Source organism: Schistocerca americana, chromosome 7 (assembly GCF_021461395.2).
Source record: "Schistocerca americana isolate TAMUIC-IGC-003095 chromosome 7, iqSchAmer2.1, whole genome shotgun sequence".
Lineage (NCBI taxonomy): Eukaryota > Metazoa > Arthropoda > Insecta > Orthoptera > Acrididae > Schistocerca > Schistocerca americana.
Window position 1 is genome coordinate 529302999 of NC_060125.1, and position 14334 is coordinate 529317332.

The window sequence follows — 14334 nt, forward strand, 5'->3', positions numbered from 1 at the left end:
AGCATGCACTGCTATCCATGATGATCACGCAACGTGCTGAGAACCATGTCATGGTAATATTCTTCTCGGGTGTGCAGCCAGATCATAACATCATCTTGACACAATATTTCTGCGGTTCAACTGGCCGCCACCTTCAGGTGAGAGTGCTGGTACACAATCTCGCAGGAACTGACTTCTAAGCACAAGCGGCGGCCCCTATGTTGGCCGCAGAAGGCCCACAATGCGTGCGCGAGAAGGTGCCGTAACTGTCCTCTAGTGCAAGTAAACATACCATGCCGCCAGTGGTGAAAACAGGCGAAATCGAGATATCGCTATCAAAAATTAAAAATTATTCCGACGATTGAAACGCAGACCGTCATTTTTTAATGTCTGATAACATCGGGTTCCAAGTCTTACTTAAAAGATAACCCTTCTCTCTATTAATAAGATTATCAGATAAACGAATCTCCATGGATTCTTTTAAAACACAGTCCCAATAGCGAGATGCAGGGGCAACCATTTGTGTCTCGTCATACAGCATTCTTTGTCCCTCGATGAGACAGTGCTCCGCCACTGCAAATTTCTCAGGTCGAAGCAACCGCGTGTGCTGCTGGTGCTCAACACATCGGTCCTGAATGGTCCGGATTGTCTGACCAATATCAGCCTTCTCACAGTGGCAAAGGATCTTGTACACACCAGGCTTCCTCAAACCCAAGTCATCCTTAACTGAGCCAAGAAGCGCTCTAATCTTGGCTGGCAGACGAAAAATACTTTTGATATGATATCTTTTTAGAATTCTTCCTATCTTCGAGGAAATGCTTCCAGCAAAAGGCAGAAAAGCCACCAATTTGCAGGTATCTTCTGGTGGTTCAGGTGAAGGTCCAAACTAGAAAGCACGACGGATCTGTTTATCTGTATAGCCATTCTGCTTGAACACAACCTTAAGATTGTCCAATTCTTGTGTCAAGCTTTCTCCATCTGAAATGGCATAAGCTCCTCTCGCCAACATCCGCAGGACCCCTGTACGCTGGAACGATGGGTGACAGCTAGAAGCATGCAGGTAACGGTCCTTGTGCATAGGCTTTCAATAAACACTGTGTCCCAGTGTCCCATCATCCTTTCTGTACACCAGAACATCCAGAAACAGTAGCTTTCCATCACTTTCTACCTCCATGGTAAACTTGATGCTAGGATGCGGGGAATTAAAATGATCTAGGAGGCAGTCAAGAGCTTCTCTCCCACGAGGCCACACCATAAACGTATCATCGCGTACCTCCAGAAACAGGTTGGTTTTAAAGACGCCGTCTTCAGCGCTATGTCCTCAAAATCCTCCATAAAAAGACTGGCGACTATTGGGGACAATGGTCTCCCCATAGCCACTCCGTCAGTCTGTTCAAAATATTTGTCATTGAATAAAAAGTACGTCGACGTCAGCACGTGGCGACAAAGCTTGGTTGTTTCCTCATCCAGTTTCTCACCAATTAATTGCAAGAATTCTTCCAGAGGAACCCGGATAAAAAGCGACACGACATCAAAACTCACAAGCTAATCCCAGGGACTAAGAGACAAGGACTTCAATCTCTGAATAAACACCAAAGAATTGGGAATGTGATGTTCGCATTTACCGACGCGAGGGCCAAGTACAGATGCTAATTACTTAGCTAGATTGTAGGTAGGGGGCACCCAAATTACTCATGATCAGACGACGTGGGACCCCATGCTTAGAATCTTGGGTAGACCGTATAATCGTGGCGGAACGGCAGCACCAGGATGAAGTTTTTTGAGAATGTCGTCAGGTAAAGAACTCTTCAGCAGTGAAAGCATCTTCCGTTTTATCTGTTCAGTTGGGTCGTCCTGCAATCTTCTGTATGCTGAGTCCTTAATAAGAGATCCATCTTTCACCAGATAGTCATCACGTGACAGAAGAACCATTGAATTGCCTTTGTCCGCTGGTAGAATTATCAGATCTTCGTCTTCTCTGATGGACCGGACTGCTGCCCTTTCGAGAGATGTTACTCCGTGGAGGCGGCACCCAACTTAATGTGTGTGCGACCTCTTGCCTAATCAAGACGACATTATGATCCAGCTGCACACCCGAGAAGAATTATTATGCCAGGAAAGCCTTCGTAATCACAACCATGTCCTGTCTTTTATAATGTCCAGGGGTCCATCATAAATCATGGTGACTTTGTTATAATTACTGTCCTTGAATAAGTGTTATTTCTGTCTGTCTCACTGTGTATTCACCACCGTTACCTTCTGTACCACACTGTAGCAGTTCTTTCTATGTACGGTTCAAGTTTCATGCAGCTATGTTACTTGGCAGTGACGCATCATGCAAAAGTTACTTAGGTTCTTAAGTTTTGCGCACCAATGTTACAAGTCAATCCACATTTTTTTTTTCTTTTTTTCTTTTTGTAACTGTTTGATCTAATTAATATCCAGCTGTCTTTTTTGGGTTTATTTAATGCCTATTTCTCTTTTACTTTTCATGTGTAATGAATACCCAATTTTTTTCTGGAACTAATTAATATCCAGAGATACTTTCCCTTTCATGGGTTTAATTTAGACCCAATCAACTTTTTCCAAGTTTAAATAATGCTTAGTAATCTTCCCTTTTCTGGGGTTAATTAATATGTGTGGTTTTTCATAATTTATTTAGAGAACTTGTTAAATATGTGCGCAATGATTTTCAGTATTCAGGAAGTTAGTAATTTTGAAAAGGTGCACTGTTTGGTTGTAAACTGTGTACAATGAAATGAGTTACTGGGCCTAAATACATTCTTTCCAGCCATTCTTTCATAATAATGAGAAGGAATGTTAAGGCATAGGTAACAATACGTACCTGACAGAAATTTTTCAAAACACTGACTGATGTCGTGCAGTACGGCATCAAGGAGTCAAAGACGGATGCCTTAGTAATTATTGCATTATGATCCAAGGCAAGGGTACAACAAGAGACCCTAGCAACAAGCAAGAACTTCTGTTGTCTTAGTGGAAAGATAGTGATCATAATTCGCAATATAACAAACAGTCAGTCCAGATCGCAACTAGTATTTATTTATTTATTATTAAATTTGAAAAGCGGTTTCAGTCTAAGTGAGCAACTTCAGACCAGAATGTGCTGGATGACACATGAAACTGGTTCACAGTGCTGTTGTGTGCACTGAGAAGTACTAGTTGATACTTGCTCAGTTGTCAAATGGCACTTCTTGGTACACACATCAACTCCAAGAACAAGTTCCACAAATCGGTTGAGAATGGTTCCAAAGTTCTGGTGGACAGAGTGATGGAATCAAAAGCAAATAAAGTAGTTCAACAGAATTCAGGCAGTGGGGAGACCATTGCACAGACAGTATCAAAAGCTTTCTCAAAATGTACTAACAATGTAAACATATGTTTTTCTATCATTAATCTGTCTTAAGTTATAGTGTCAGTATTGCCTATTATGTTCCTACATTTCTCTGAAATCGAAATTGATCCCCCTGAAGTTGGTCCCCACCAGCCTGTCCATTCTTCTGTGAATAATTTGCATCAGTATATTGCAACCATATCCACCTAAACAGCCATGTGGTCAGCATAGAAGGCTATCATACAGAGGACCTGAATTCGCTTCCCGGAACTGCCAAGGATTTTTCCTTGGTGGAAGGATTGGTATGGGATGCACTCAGCCTCATTATGCTAATTGAGAAGCTACTTGACCTAGTAGTATTGGCTCCATAAACTGAAAATTCTGCAAAACAGCCAGGAGAGCAGTGTGCTGACCATATGCCCCTCCATATCACGTCCACACGATACCAGAAGGCAAATGATGACGTACTTTGTCAAAAATCAGGATTTTTTGACATCTGTGTTGTCTTTTTCATGCTTCTTTTCTTGCATTGTTATATTTTCATCTTTCATTGATTAAAGTCTCACATGTTACCCAAGGATTTATACTACATCGTTCGTTCTTTATATATTTTTATGAGCTTCCCACACAAGCGACTTGATTTACGCATACCTGTGTAGTTACTAGATTGTTTTTGTAATTTCTTGCATGTTCAAGTGCTTACTAGGCACAACCATTTCTTTTAACAACAGTGTAGCCCATGTTATTGACCCTCATATCGTTTAGGCTTTTGTTCGTTTTGGTTAGTGTAGCTCAGTGTCAGTTAGACCACACTTAGAATTCATGCTGCTAATAAGTCGCGTACACTGTTCATTTATTACATATTTTTATGAGCTTCAAGCACGAGGGACTTCAGTCATGGATAGGAACTGTGACTGCTGTGTACAGATGCAAGCTGAGTTGGCAACCCTTCAATCACAGCTCCAGGCTACGTTTACTTCTTTCACACAGTTTGAGGCTGCTGCCAAGGGGCATCACCGTGGAGGATCGGATGCGGGGATGCGAGGGATGTCGAGCACGTCCCTTGTGTCCCCGATCGATCCAATGTTGTGGCCGACACAGGTACTGCCTGTACTGAGGTTGACCCCTAACCTGCGGTTGAGTGGGAGATCAATCCAAAGTCTCGCAGGCAGTGAAAAACTTTCCGAGGGGCTCATCATAAGGCCTCCCTGCTTCGCTTGATGAACAGGTTTCAGGTGTTATCTGTGGCTGACGATGTCTCTAAGCTGGATGCAGTCATCCACCCTGTTCCAGACAACGCTTCTCGGCCTGCAAGGTCTGGGCAATCACAGAGGATGGGTCTACTTGTAGTTGGGAGCTCAAACATTAGGCATGTAATGGGGCCCCTTAGGAACATGGCTGCCAAGGAGGGCAAGAAAGCCCGTGTGCACTCCGCACTCCATGTGCATACCAGGGGGAGTCACTCTGAATGTGGAAAGGGAGCTTCCGGATGCCATGAAGAGTACAGGGTGCAACCCACTGCAAGTGGTGACTCATGTTATTATCAATGACATGTGTCACTTTGGATTGGAGGAGACTCTCTTTGGTTTCGGGCAGCTAGCGGAAATGGTAAAGACTGCCAGTCTTACTTGCGAGATTAAGGTGGAGCTCACCATCTGCAGCATCGCTGACAGAACCTATTGTGGTCCTTTGGTGCACAGCCGAGTAGCAGGTCTGTATCAGAGGCTCAGGTGGTTCTGTGACCATGTAGGCTGCAGATCCCTTGATTTGCACATTCGGGTGGTGGGTTTCTGGTTCCGCTTAGGTCAGGAGTCCACTACACACAGGCACTGGGTGGTTTTTTAGTTTAGATGTTAGAGGGTCTCAGAGGCAAAGCTCAGGAAGGTAGTTGTAGAAACGAACAGTGTTGTAGCTGTGTTGGGAAAGAACCAGAGCTCCAAGCCCTAATAGAAAGCACTGAAGCTCAAATAGTTAAAGGAATAGAAAGCTGACTAAAGCCGGGAATAAGTTAAGCCAAAATTTTTTCAAACGATATAACAGTGTTCGGAAAGGATAGATTAAATACAGTTGGTGGCAGAGTATTTATTGCTGTTAGAAGTAGTTTGCCTTGTAGTGAAATTGAAGTAGATAGTTCCTGAAAAATATTATGGTTAGAGGTTATACCTGACAGACTAAACTATCAATTGCATTGTTTTACTGACCCCCGACTCAGAAGATATAGTTGCTGAACAGTTCAAAGAAAACTTGAATCTCATTTCAAATAGGTACCCCACTCATACAATTACAGTCGGTGGTGACTTTAATCTACCCTCGATATGCTGGAAAATTATATGTTTGAAGCCGGCGGCAGGCATATGTCATCTGGAATTATACTGAATGTTTTCTCAGAAAATTACTTTGAATTAGTTCACGAGCCTACTTGAAGCATAAATGGTTGCAAAAGCATACTTGACCTCTTTGCAATAAATCATCCTGGACAAATAGTGAGTATCGTGACGAATACAGGTATTAGCTACCACAAGGCAGTTGCTGTTAGGCAACCTATAACACATCAAAAAGAAACAAAAAATGTATCTATTTGAAAAAGCTGATAAAAATGCTCTCAACACCTTTTTTGATTTCAAAGAGATAGTATCGAAAGCAATACCACATAACATAGTAAGTGATGGTATCGATCCCCCATGGTAAACAAAGCGGGTCAGATCGCTGTTGCAGAAGCAGTGAAAAAAGCATGTCAAATTCAAAAGACCGCAAAATCCCCAAGACTGGCTAAGTTTGAAATATAGTGTGTACTTCAATCAGAGATGCTTTTAAAAATTTCCACAACGAAATTGTCTCAAAATCTCGCAGAAAACCCAAAGACATTCTGGTCACACATAAAGCACACTAGTGGAAAGACGCAATCAATACCTTCATTGCGCGATAACAATGGTGAAGTCATTGATGACTGAACCACTAAAGCAGAGTTATTAAACACGGTTTTTCGAAACTCCTTCACCAAAGAAGATGAAGTAAATATTCCTGAATTCCACTCAAGAACAACTGCCAAAATGAGAAACATAGAAATAGATATCCTCGGTGTAGCACAGCAGCTTGAATCACTTAATAAAGACAAGGCCTCCGGGTTCAGATTGTATACCAGTCAGGTTCCTCTCAGAGTATGCTGATACAATACCTCCAATTTAGCAATTATATACAACCACTCGCTCACAGAAAGATCCGTACCTACAGACTGGAAAATTGCTCAGGCCGCACCAATACCCAAAAAGGGAAGTACGAGTAATCTGCTGAATTACACAGGCCCATATCACTAACGTCGATTTGCAGTAGGGTTTTGGAATGTATACTATGTTTGAACATTATGAAAGTACATCAAAGAAAACAATTTATTGACAAAGCCAGCACGGATTCAGAAAATACCGTTCTTGCGAAACACAACTAGCTCTTTATACTCGGGAGGTAATGAGTGCTATCGACAGAGGATGTCTAATTCTTTCCATATTTTATTATTTCCAGAAGTCTTTCGACACCATTCCTCACAAGCATCTTATAATCAAACAGTGTGCTTATGGAATATCGCCTCAGTTGTGTGACTGGATTCGTGATTTCCTGTCAGAGAGATCACAGTTCATATTAAATAGACGGTAAATCATCGAATAGAACAGAAGTGATATCTGGCATTCCGCAAGGTAGTGTCATAGGCCCTCTGCTGTTCCTGATTTACATAAAAGATCTAGGTGACAATCTGAGCAGCCCCCTTAGATTGTTTGCAGATGACACTGTAATTTACCGTCTAGTAAAATCATCAGATGATCAATCCCAATTACAAAATGATCTAGAGAGGATTTGTGTATGGTGCGAAAAGTGGCAATTGGCACTAAGCAAAGGAAAGTGCAAGGCCATCCACATGGGTACTAAAAGAAATCAGATAAATTTTGGGTATACAATAAATAGCACAAATCTAAGGGCTGTCAATTCGACTAAATACCTAGGAATTACAATAACGAGCAACTTAAATTGGAAAGACCGCGTAGATAATATAGCGGGGAAGGCAAAACAAAGACTGCGCTTTGTTGACAGAACACTTAGAAGATGCAACAAACCCACTAAAGAGACAGACCACATTACACTTGTCCATCCTCTGCTGGAATATTGCTGCGTGGTGTGGGATCCTTACCAGGCAGGATTGACAGGGGACATTGAAAAAGTGCAAAGAAGGGCAGCTCATTTTGTGTTACTGTGCAATAGGGGGAGAGTGTCAGTGATATGATACGCGATTTGGGGTGGCAGTCACTGAAACAAAGGTGGTTTTCCTTGTGGTGAGATCTATTTACGAAATTTCAATCACCAACTTTCTCTTCCGAATGCGAAAATATTTTGTTGACACCCACCTAAAGGGGAGAAATGATCATCATAATAAAATAAGAGAAATCAGAGCTCAAAACAGAAAGATTTAGGTGTTCCTTTTTCCCATGCGCCATTCGAGAGTGGAATGGTAGAGAAGTAGTATGAAAATGGTTCGATGAGCCCTCTGCCAGGCGTAAGTCTGAATTGCAGAGTAACCATGTAGATGTAGATGTAACAGATGGAAAGGCATCGAGTAAAACAGAAGTAATATCCAGTGTTTCCCAAGGAAGAATTATGGGCCCTCTATTGTTCCTGATCTATATTAATGACATACGGGACAATATGAGTAGCCGTCTTAAGTTGTTTACAGATGACGCTGTCATTTGCTGTCTTGTAAAGTCATCATATGACCAAACCAAATTGCAAAATGATTTAGGTATCTGTATGTTGCAAAAAGTGACAACTGACACTGAATAAAGAAGTGTGAAGTTATTCTCATGAGTAACAAAAGAAACCCGCTAAATTTTGATTACGCGATAAGTCACACAATTCCGAAGGCTGTAAATTAAACTAAATGCTCAGGGATTACAATAACAAATAACCTAAATTGGAACTATCACACAAATAATATTGTGAGTAGGGCAAACCAAAGACTGCGATTCATTGGCAGAACACTTAGAAGGCGCAACAGCTCTACTAAAAAGACTGCTTACACCACACTTGTCTGCCCTATTCTGGAGTATTGCTGTGCGGTGTGGGATTCGCATCAGGTGGGACTGACGGATGGCATCGGAAAAGTACAAAGAAGGGCAGCTCATTTTGTAGTATTGCAAAATAGGGGGGATAGTGCCACAGACATGACATGTGAATTGGAGTGGCAATCATTAAAACAAGGCGCTTTTTTGTTGCAACGGGATTTTCTCATGAAATTTCAATCACGAGTTACAGAAAAATTTAGGTGCTCATTTTTACCACGCATCGTTCGAGTGTGGAACGTTGGAGAGACAGCTTTAAGGTGGTTCATTGAACCCTCTGCCAGGCACTTTATTGTGAACAGCAGAGTAATCACATAGACGTAGATGTAGGCCTTGTTTTGCTTATTAAATCCCCTGCTGCTTCACTATTTAATCTCTCAAAGCTACCAATTCATCATCTACTGTACTCTTTTGCCCTCTTCCAGTCTCCCACTGAACTCAACATCTGATTCTTTTAATTTAAGCAGTTTCCATCTTCTTATTTCTGTAGCTTCATCAGTTTTAATCTGTCATTCACAACCTATAAATAATGATCAGAATCTGCACCTGCCTGTTGTAAATATTTGGTACATTAAATTTATTTCCAAGTATACATTATTCTTTCACAACTTTTAAACCAAGCTATTGAAACAAATAATTTTAGTGCAATATATTTTTTCCTTCTCCATTTTCTTAATCCTTTCTCAGCCTCCTATCACAAATTTTCATCTCCCTTAACTATCTGTATAATTTCTTTGATCTAATCATATATTAGTTTAGTTTTGTCACCTGCAGACATAGTTGTAGCAAAAGCATTTACTACAGTGGGTTGGTGTTGCCTCTGTGTCCCCCTACCTTGACTACAAGAATGTTACCACTATGTTATGAAATGGAGGTTACTCACATTCCTATTTTCCTATTCATTATGCTGGCATCTCCAGTACTCCCAATTGATTTTTTTAATTTTTTTATTTATAACAGTGTAGTCATCTGACCACAAGTCCTGTTCTTCCTGCCACTGCACTTCCATAATTTCTTCTATGTCTAGCTTCATCTATTTTCCTACTTACATTCTCTAACCTACTGACTTGGTTAAGGGTTGTAGCATCCCATGGCCTCACCTGCGCAATACCAGTTTCAATTTTGCTGACAATATCCCCCTAAGGAGTCCCGACAAGGATATACCAAAAGAGGGACTATTTTAACTCTAGAATGTTTTAGCCGTGAGGACACCACCATCGTTAAGCTATACAGTATACCTGAACTTTCTTGGGAAACAAAGAATGTAGTTTCTCCTTGTTTTCAAACATTTTATGGAGCACTACACAATTTGAGTTCTATAATGGATTACATTTTTTAACATGCTGGGTTTTTCCAGCTGTTTTGAATCTTTTTGATACACATTTCAATATATGGTAATGTATATACTTGGATGTAAATAACTTACCAATCCAAGTCAAAATTGCACATTTCTGCGTACTGTTAATGTATGAATGAGTTCAAAAATATTTGTTAACTGCAAAGACACAGTTCAGAGTTAGGTCACAGATTTTAGTCAAGGGTTCTCTTGAAACTTCCTGGCAGATTAAAACTGTGCACTAGACAGACTCGAATTCAGGACCTTTGCCTTTTGCGGGCAGCTCAGGAGGTAGATCACTTGCCTGTGAAGTGATGGGGTATGTTAGGCTCCCGTTATTATCAACCCTCTTACTAACAATGTATCTAGCTGATCATTTCTGGCAGCTGCAATATTGTTGGTCTTCATGAAGACCGAGGGTTTTAGCACTTCATACCAATGGCGGGAGGTACCCTGGTAAATTGCAAGTGGTTTAGAGAAATGGGAATAGAGCGATCTGTGACAAGCCTCTGTGTGTGAAGGTTGGGTTGCGGCTCTGTGACCATGTTTCAGTTAGTGTACTGAAAGTAATACTCAGCTTTCATGGGAAGTAGCTAAATTTCATAATGCAAACTTTTACGAACTGAACTGGTTTATGTGGGTACACAGAAAGTATGTTTCTTGAGCAGAGTGCGACTGTTGGGACCAATAATCCTGCTATAAAGAGCTGGAAAACAACAGAAAGTTTTGTTACAAACTTGTGTTGTGCCTCATATTATAACAAATTTATTTCCCTATACAAATAGGAAGCAAAATACAGATTGGTAACACACACACAAATGTGATGATAGCAACACGTGTTTCTGAAACTTCCTGGCAGATTGAAACTGTGTGCCGGACCGAGACTCAAACTCGGGACCTTTGCCTTTCAGCGGGCAAGTGCTCTACCACAGCACTTCTTTCAGGAGTGCTAGTTCTGCTAGGTTCACAGGAGAGCTTCTGTAAAGTTTGGAAGGTATGAGACGAGTTACTGGCAGAGGTAAAGCTGTGGGGACGGGGCTTGAGTCGTGCTTGGGTAGCTCAGTTGGTAGAGCACTTGCCCGCAAAAGACAAAGGTTCCAAGTTCGAAACTCGATCTGGCACACAGTTTTAATGTGCCAGGAAGTTTCATATCAGCGCACACTCCGCTCCAGAGTGAAAATATCATTCTGGAAACACGTGTTTCTGATCCACCTCCTTCACTCATTCGATTTCTGTATATACTTTGAAGCTGCCAAGTGGATGGGATCCACGCATTATACATGGATGTCAATGTGATTGACCGAATGTAGGTTTATCAGTTGTCTGTCTGACACTGGCATAGTGCCAATGAAATGACCATTTAAAAAGTTCTACCTTTTTATTAGAGCCACCTGTTTATTATTCCCACAAATTTCAAAACCTTCATAAATTTTATGAATGTCACTATCAGCATGCCAATAACTGAAATTATCATCTTGTTTTGTGCTATCATTTACATTTGAAGGTACTTTCTGATGAAATGTATCACTGAACATTTATCAGAGAGTGTTACATTTATTCCTAATATAGGTTTTAATTTGCAGTTATTCTCCAACAGATATCAAGTCGTGAAACTGGCACTATTCTTACTCCCTCAAAACCTCTATTATGTATTACAAAATCCTACAGCATGAAGCCCTCCAAAATGTTTTATAATCATTACAAGTAGGTGATGACAATAAAAATAACAGGAATTAACACAACAAGTCTTTACATCAAGTATCAAGATGAACAAACAAAAAAAAGGGTACAACAATATATTTACAAGGATATCTCTAAAGTAAGTCTATTTCCAACAATTAAAGCATGTAGCTTATTTGATCTGCATTAAACATATATTTCTCCGAGTATTTTACACAGCTAGTAGGTAGAGCATTTTGAAAACAATGACTGTGGCGTGCAAATAAATATGAGATGAACATTACTTTATCCTGCCTCTAAGAAATGGACAATGACAATTTTCTCTACCCTATTCCCTTCAATTAACTACTGTTTCTTGAATAATACAAGAAACATTTCTGGGCTACATAAGTCACAGAGGAGGCTCAATAATTACAACTCCGTCTCTGCTTCAACTTATGAATTAAGCTGCCACATCAAAAGCTTTTTTTATGAAGGCACCAGTAATTAAATGAATATACAAATTTTTTAACACCAATATTATATTACACAGTATTAAAAACTCTCACTATCTGCGACTTTGTATAAATTAGATATAATAAATAGATTACAACTTCACATTAAACTTATATTATCATCAGCAAGTTCATGAAAATTTGTTTGCAGTAACTTTCACTATTATCTATTACACATTTTCCAACAAGCTTAATTGCACGAGCTGGTGCTGATATGATACTCTGTGAGCAGTATTTAATATTATCATCTCTATTTTTTAAAAAAAAGAAGCTTTGTACAGCATACTGCACATGACAGCACTAACATTCTTTAGCTTATGATCGCTTGAGAATGTTTCTACATGTTTGGGTAAACTGCCTCGACCTTATTTCTGAATTTCAAAACCCTTTTTAATGTCCATCGTAGGCTGTCAAATTCTTCATACTAGATGAAGATTCACTTTGGAAAACTCGAAAAAAATTCACTTTGCAATGTGGGGATTGGGGGACTGCTCGGACTGTTTATAGCTGGTAGAATCTATTCAGGGATTGGGTGATACCTTGCACTGCTTAGCTGGCACATGCCCATTGCTGCCGATGTAGTCTTTAATGCACTGGATTTTCTAGCTGAGCCTTTAAGAGATTCAGTAACCATGAGTAATTGTTTCTCTAAGTATCAAAACACGATTTTCGTACTTCTCTTCATGGCGATTCACCAGTACTGCCTGCATAGGTGAATCAGCATGAAAAGAAGTACGGGACTCAGCTTTTGATATGTGGAGGAACAGCTACTTCATGGTTGCAAAAACTCAGGTCTGAATATCTTCAAATATGAGCTATCCAATGGTGTACTGGAATGCCAAGCCACCCCCTACTGCAAACACAAAGCTATGCACTACAGACATCAGCAGCAATGGACATGTGCCAGCTAAGCAGTGCACGCGATTCCTCAATCCCTGCATGACAAAATGAACGTGTATTTAAATAAAATGCAACTCTTAAAAATGTAATGTAACACCTGGTACACTAAAGGTCATCTTGTATAAAGAATCTACCACCTATGATGGTTATTAGTATGGTTTTATCATTCAGCTTCTGAAAAAAGTATTTCCTTAAGCAAGAGAGCTTACTTCACAGCAATATTATCACAGAAGAATATATTTTGCGCGCGCACACGCACGCACGCACACACACACACACACACACACACACACACACACACACACACACGTGATGATTGCAAACTATTTAGAGTACAAGAAAAATAGTCTATATTTCATACACAGGCACTTGACATCAAACAGGGCTGCATTTGCATTTACAAGCAGCCCAGGGTCAACTAGACAGTAAAAGATCATCCTTGTTTTGCGAGATCTTGCGAATGGACATCACAATACCACTGATTACAACCAAAAGAGCAGGAAGTCCAAGGCCGATACTGATTACAAGAATAACCAATAGTGAGAAATCTTCATTTGGTGGCTTCCCATAGCCAATGGCAAATGTCCTGCAAAGAAATTAAATACATATATACTGACAGCAATTTAATATCACAAAACTGTAAAACTAAAGTTGTTCTTAACCCTAAAGTAGGTCTGAACACCAAAGAGCTTTACTAGAAGTGGTCGTATTGTAGACAGTATGCTCTTGTCTTCTATTGATATTTAAAATGAATTACCCAACCAATTAAAGGGGAACTCACAGAGTATACCAAAAAGAATCCTCCAATTTTTAAAAAATCATCACTATTATGTTATTTGAGATATGAGAGTGAATAACATACTGTGGATAGAGCAAACACTCGAGTTTTAAACGGTTCCTGCTAGGAAGCAGCAGCATGCACTCACTTCAGTTCTAGTAAAAATGGTGTCAGGACAACAGAAAGGCTGTGCGGGTCAGTAATAACTATTTAGCATGAGTTTCATACTACGTATGGTGTAGGTTGCCCTCCAGCACAGAGCATCAGATCATGGCATGAACCACTTCAAGAAACAGGTTGTTTGTGTAAAGGCAAATCACTTGGCCATCCTTGAGTGTTTGACACAGACGTTGAGGGCATCTGCAATAGTTTCACAAGGAGTCTCCAGAAATCCATACGCCATGCAGCTGGACAGTTCAACATGCCCCAATGTCCATCAGGCATGTGTTGCATCAACGTTTACACGTGAAACCATACAAAATTCAGCTATTTGAAGCTCTTTGCTAAGGTGACAAACAACAAAATGTTAAGTTCTGCAATTTCGTTCTTCACAAGATGGAGGATGACAGTTTTCTTTCACACTTAGTATTTATTGACCAGGCAACATTCCATTTAAATGGAAAGGTGAACTGTCAATGTGAGAATATGGGGTATGGAACAACCACACTAAGTTTTACAACATGAGAGGTACTCATCAAAATTCAATAGATTTT

At 40.3% G+C, this 14334-nt stretch overlaps 1 protein-coding gene across 1 annotated transcript in view; it reads right to left on the bottom strand.

The window, feature by feature from the left end:
- Window positions 1-12205: 12205 nt before the first annotated feature.
- Window positions 12206-14334, bottom strand: part of LOC124622244 (glycosylated lysosomal membrane protein-like) — a 61289-nt gene continuing 59160 nt past the window's right edge. Inside the window, exon 6 of the mRNA XM_047147899.1 lies at window positions 12206-13429. Within this exon, the coding sequence (XP_047003855.1) occupies window positions 13258-13429 (172 nt within the window). The 3' untranslated portion in view covers window positions 12206-13257. The remainder of the gene's footprint in view (window positions 13430-14334) is intronic.